This window comes from Nicotiana sylvestris, chromosome 7 (assembly GCF_000393655.2).
Source record: "Nicotiana sylvestris chromosome 7, ASM39365v2, whole genome shotgun sequence".
Taxonomy (NCBI): domain Eukaryota; kingdom Viridiplantae; phylum Streptophyta; class Magnoliopsida; order Solanales; family Solanaceae; genus Nicotiana; species Nicotiana sylvestris.
Genome location: NC_091063.1, coordinates 136,249,387 through 136,255,357, shown reverse-complemented (window position 1 = coordinate 136,255,357; position 5,971 = coordinate 136,249,387). Strand labels below are relative to the sequence as shown.

The 5,971-nt window shown below is 40.0% G+C and overlaps 1 protein-coding gene across 1 annotated transcript; it reads left to right on the top strand.

Annotated features, from left to right (window-relative positions):
* The first annotated feature begins 3,506 nt into the window (after positions 1–3,506).
* LOC138873827 (uncharacterized) lies at positions 3,507–5,073 on the top strand. Its single transcript, XM_070152305.1, has 4 exons — positions 3,507–3,835; positions 4,188–4,281; positions 4,453–4,665; positions 4,849–5,073. Exons 1-4 carry the CDS (start codon positions 3,507–3,509, stop codon positions 5,071–5,073), a joined length of 861 nt encoding a protein of 286 aa, XP_070008406.1.
* Positions 5,074–5,971: the final 898 nt, after the last annotated feature.

Sequence of the window (5,971 nt, the reverse complement as noted above, 5' to 3'; positions counted from 1 at the left end):
TCTTTACTCTTGTATGAAAGTTCTTTCTAACTAGATGGTGTTTAGTTATACATACTAGTGTTATTCGATGGCACTAACGTCCCTTTTGCCGGGGGTGCTATGTCTTTAAATGGATATAGGTGTTTCTATAGCAGGTAGTGTTGGTCGCAGCAAGTGTCGCATAATCTTTTCAGCTGACTTGGTGAGCCCCACTTCGTTTCGGGGTCCTGTTTCATCTGTTTATCATGTACATTGTATTTGAGGTATAGCCGGAGCTTTGTTGCCGGCATTTCCATATTACTCTTCAGTTGTATTTAGAGGCTCCGTAGACAGGTTTTGGGTAGTATCGGGCATTAGAATTAAAGTAGAAATAGTGATGTTTTGCAATGATGTATAAAAATTGTAATATCTTCAAAATCGTGAACGAAGTGGTTAATGGAAATGAAATGGAATCGTTAATGACATGTTTATAGAATTTGATTAATGGTGTACATTTCCTCTTTATTCAAAGACGAATTTGGGTAGTATGAAACCTAACAGGCTTGCTCAGTCGGGTTTACTCGGTTGAGCGCCGGTCGCGCTCCTCCGATTTTGGGGCATGACAAACTTGGTATTAGAGCCTAAGGTTTTAAAGTGCCCTAAGATGTCTCGGAGTCGTGTCTAGTAAAGTCCTTCTTAGCATTGTGTAGTCGACCACATCTATAAGTAGGAGGCTACATGGACATTTTAGGAATGTTACCCTTATTCAAAACTCCATATAGTGCAATAGAGCTTGACTATGAGATTGTCTTCTAACATGTGCTTTAAGGTTCAAGGTAAGTTTAAATGATCTTTTGTCTATTCCAAGTAATGTTGTCATATGACATGACAAATGGGCAAAGGCCTGAATATTAAGGAGATGGCACATATATCGTGTTGAATGAATGGTACGAATATATGAGATACGTACATAGTACCAGAAGCATACTTTATTTGAGAAAAGTGTTAAAAATGATTACCACCTCCAAAGAGGCATTGACTTGATAAATGAGACGCGAGCTTATATGGAACATGTGGATAGCGTGTGAAGTATGTGTATGATCCTAAGGTGTAAAAGAAAATTTGTTGTATAAGCATGTGATATATGTAAGGCATGACCAGGAGAGTAATGACAAACATGTGGGTCTCTCACGGGAGACAAGAAGTCATGAAATGAGAGTCAATTGAACCCATAACAAGAAGACCCTTGTGCTATGAATGTTATCAGAATCCCATAAGTGTACGAAGTGATATTACACTCCTAACGGATATTGACATGAGGAATTTGAATCCCAAGCTCGTGAGGCTGAATAAGAGCAAAGAATTTATGAGATTAATACCATGGCGACTTAAATCTCCCAATAGTTGAACACATACAAGGGCTAGAGACATGAGACATATGTTCCTCAAGTTGCTAAATTCAAGATCTGTGTCGAAATTTTGGACATTCGCCGAAAGTGGGGAAGGAAGGGCCATAGTAAGGCCACTTAAATATAATGAAACAAGAATAAGACCATGTAGCTATGATGTTTGAATATTTTGTTGAAGACATGCGTAGTCTAGAAAAGTGATAATGGATAACGTGATTATCTGGAAGGATATGCTAATGATAGACCACTAGTACCCCCCCCCCAAAAAAAAGGGGTGGAAGGTTAAGGAATGTAAATTCTTCATACAGGGCAACGTGAATGATAGGGTCAACGATCCTAGAAACTAAGAGTAGGTTTGTAAAGGGGTTCTATACTTGTTATAGGCCCAGGGACAATGCAACCCAAGGAAGTACTATAGATCAAAGGTGAAAGTTTTCAGAGTTTTTAGAATGGGTTAATTATGGAATTGCGATTCAACTAAAGTTCCAAGATGTTAACAAAGGCGGAACTAGTGAGAGAAATAAATGTGATACTATAATAACCCAAAAGGGTGTTTAGGATTGATGGAAATCTTACAAGCAAATAAGTGTTAAGTGATATGCGGATGAACACACTTTCCCACGGATATCCTCACAAGAGTTAAGAGGTGAGCATGATGAAATAACTAAGGGAAAAGACCACGTAACTATTGAAGAGTGCATGGCTATTCATTAGCTAGGATGAATGAGGTAAGATGAAATGGGGAGAAAACCTATAAATTGAGATGGTCATGATTATCATAAAATATCTTGTATCAGAATGGTGGACTCGCTTAGAGCATAAGTGTTAATAAAAGTTATAAAGGACTAACCGTAATGCAACCAACTTGGGTGACACCGAATATCAACTAAAGGATCTAGAGATAGTTCATGTCTACATACAATGGAAAGAAATACTACTGGAGGTGAAGTTGCGGTATGAAAAACTCACTAAACCAGGCACAGTGATATTACAAGTTCACGGGAGGTAGACAGGTGTGTGGCATAATAATGCTATCACTTATGCACTATGAGCAAAATAGAATGGGAATGAATGTTCCAGTTAGAAAGAAAAGATGGTACCAGCATATTGGCCAGGACAAAGGGCGATAAAAAAAAAGGAAAGACAACACAATCTACCCAAAGGGCAAATAAAAGGTTCAAAATAGATTGAAATAGGATGAACACTTGTTACGGACCAAACATGTTTAACATGGTAAATCTTAAACCGCAATATCAGGGAACTTTTTTGGTAGCTACAATACAGGGAATGAGGTGAGTTACTCATCGAGGATAGAATCAGGTGGACTAAATCTTACACTTAAGAGTAAAACCAAAAGTCGTTGTTGAAGAATTGAGGAGGATCTCAAGTTTCAGAGAATGCCCTTCTCGGGCTAGTGACTCTTCCTAAATTGTATACATATAAAGGTTGTTGATATGTGTTTTGGGAGATGTTTAACCGTAAAGAGGGATCACAAGAATATTCACAGGGGAAGTAGTGTGGTCTCTTAAATTCTATAAGGCACATATGGGGAGAAGAGGTTGGCTAAGAAAAGTCGAAGCACAAAGTTACCTTACATTTGATGTAATGTCATGCATGTTGATGATATTAAGGTGTGTGCGCAGGCTAGAAGATGAATTCCTTTGAAATAGAGGGTTCTATAAGAAAAATCATCCAGTAATGTCTTTGTTGAGAATTTGGAAGAGCAAGTTGCAAGTTTTCACAACAGATGGTAACCATATCAAGGAAATTATTGAAGAACTCAATTTCTAAGAGTTCATATGAAAGAGGAATGTGATATAGATGGTTCGCTATTGATGTAACATGGCCAGGTGATCACTTATGCCTCTAGGCAACCCAAGAATTATGAAAAGAACTATACGACACATGACTTAGAACTTGCGGCGGTGGTTTTTGGCATTGAAGATTTGGTGTGATTATTTGTATGGGGTCAATATGGATATATTCACGGATCATAAGAGCCTTCAATATATTTTCAAGCAAAAGGAGTTGAATCTTGGGCAAAGAAGATGGCTAGAGTTACTCAAGGACTATGACATTGATATTCTCTATCACTCGGGAAAGGCCAATGTTGTGGCAGATGCTCTTAGTCGAAAATCCATGGGAAGTTTGGCTCATTTGGAGGCATATCAGAGGCCGTTGGCCAGGGAGGTTCACCAGTTGGCTAATTTGGGAGTTTGCCTTGCGGACTCTAATGAAGGAGGGGTAACTGTGCAGAATAGGGCTGAATCATCGCTCGTGGCGGAAGTGAAAGAGAAGCAATTCAACGATCCATTGTTAGCACAACTAAAAGAGGGGATTCATAAACACAAGACCATAGTTTTTTCCTTTGGCATGGATGATGGTACCCTACGGTACCAAGGCTGCCTATGTGTTCCGGATATTGATGATCTTCGGGGAAGGATCATGGCAGAAGTTCACACTTCCAGGTACTCCGTGCACCCAGGTTCTACGAAAAATGTATCATGATCTCAGGGAAGTTTATTAGTGGAATGACATGAAAAGGGATGTGGCGGACTTTGTGGCTAGATGCCCGAACTATCATCAATTGAAGGCCGAACATCAAAGACCTAGTGGATTGGCTCAAAGCATAGAAATTCCAATGTGGAAATAAGATATTATCAACATGGATTTTGTGGTAGGGTTGCCACGCACTCCACGCATGTTCGGCTCAATTTGGGTGATCGTGGATCGACTCACGAAATCAGCACACTTCTTGCCAGTTAGATCTACTGACGCAGCGGGACGGTATGCTCAGTTGTATATTAAAGAAATCGTCAGGTTGCATGGCACTCAAGTCTCAATCATTTCTGATCGAGGGGCTCAGTTCACTGCCAACTTTTGGAAGAAATTTCAGCAAGGTTTGGGTACACAGGTAAATCTTAGCATAGCTTTCCATCCTCAAACCGATGGTCAAGCAGAGCGGACTATTCAGACGCTTAAGGACATGTTGTGTGCTTGCACTCTTGATTTCAAAGGTAGTTGGGATGACCATTTTCCACTCATAGAATTTGCTTACAACAATAACTTTCATGCTAGTATCCAGATGGCACCATTTGAGGCGTTGTATGGTAGTAGATGTAGATCTCCCATTGGGTGGTTCGAGGTTGGAGAGGCTGAATTGATAGGGCAGGACCTCGTGCATCAGGCTATGGAGAAAGTCAAGATTATTAAAGAGAGGTTGAAAACTGCTCAGAGTCACCAAAAGTCGTATTCGGACGTTCGCCGCAGAGACTTGGAGTTCAAAGAAGATGATTGGGTATTTTTTAAGGTTTCCCCTATGAAGGGTATCATGCAATTTGGAAAGAAGGGAAAATTGAGTCTGAGGTATGCCGGACCATACAAAATCATTCAGAGGATTGGTCAGGTGGCATACAAGCTTGAGCTGCCACCCGAGATGTCATTGGTACACCCAGTCTTCCATGTGTCTATGTTCAAGCAGGTAGTGGGAGATCCATCCACTATTGTTCCAGTTGAGTCTATTGAGGTTAATGAAGAATTATCGTACGAAGAAATTACAGTTGCCATCCTTGATAGGCAAGTCCAAAAGTTGAGAAATAAAGAGATTGCCTCCGTGAAAGTGTTATGGCGAAACCAACAAAGTGAGGAAGCCACTTGTGAAGCCGAGGAAGAAATGAAGAAGAAGTACCCCCACTTATTTGGATAGCTATGTAATTAAGTATTTGTGTCCTATGAAGATGTTGAAAGCTTACCTTCTATTAATTATGTATCACATGGTTAGTTGATGATACTAATGTTTATTTTCTATAAATGCATTACTTATGGGGCCACGGTTGGCATCATTTTATATTATGTTTCATCTTTGGATTATGTATATGTTGATAGGGTGCGTTTTTAGGGTTCTCTCACAGGTGGATAGGCCCAGTTACAAGGGAAACTCTGCCGAAATTTTTGAAACTTTTGGGAGTTAGTCAAAATTTGGGAGTTAAAGATGTGTGAGAAAAGGGTTAGGTTATGATATGTATTTGGAGACAGACTCTACTCCTCATTCGAGGAAGAATGATCCTAAGGGGGGGGATGTAAGGCCCCGAAAAATTTTGCTAAGTAATTTAGGATTTCGAGGTGCCATGTAGGCTAATTATAATATTTTATGTGATATTAACATGATGGATATCAATTGGATATGTTAATAAGTGTATGAGGCATATAATAAGTGATTTGGAGTCTAAGGAGAGGCCTGAGTCTAAGCCAAGTTGGAAAATTTCATAATGGACTAAAGTTGTGAATGAGTACGCACAAGATCTCACTTTGGACAATCATATCTCCAGTTATATAAGGTGTTGTGTGATGAAAAAACTATCAAATTAAAGCTTTTTAAGTCTAGTTTCCAATGAATCAAACCGTTCGTCATTTTGAGGTGTATACAGAAGGTTACGACCATTTTACTGGGCATGTGTCATATGCGCGCCCAGGTGCGCGGCGGAAGAGCGGCCGTGCATATTGAGAAGTATTCTGCCTTGTGAGAGCGGCCTTAGCGCGGTCATTAGCACGGGGCGCGCTAGTATCATACCTCTAATTACCCCAAGACCGGGTATGGAGAGTCT

What these genes read in the sequence shown, in the direction of transcription:
- LOC138873827 (XM_070152305.1), top strand. Translation starts at nt 3,507, where the DNA reads ATGGGAAGTTTGGCTCATTTGGAGGCATATCAGAGGCCGTTGGCCAGG. An exon ending in GCAGAAGTTCACACTTCCAG is followed by an intron (nt 3,836 to 4,187) that starts GTACTCCGTGCA and finishes AGAAATCGTCAG; the next exon opens with GTTGCATGGCACTCAAGTCT. An exon ending in AGCAAGGTTTGGGTACACAG is followed by an intron (nt 4,282 to 4,452) that starts GTAAATCTTAGC and finishes GCTAGTATCCAG; the next exon opens with ATGGCACCATTTGAGGCGTT.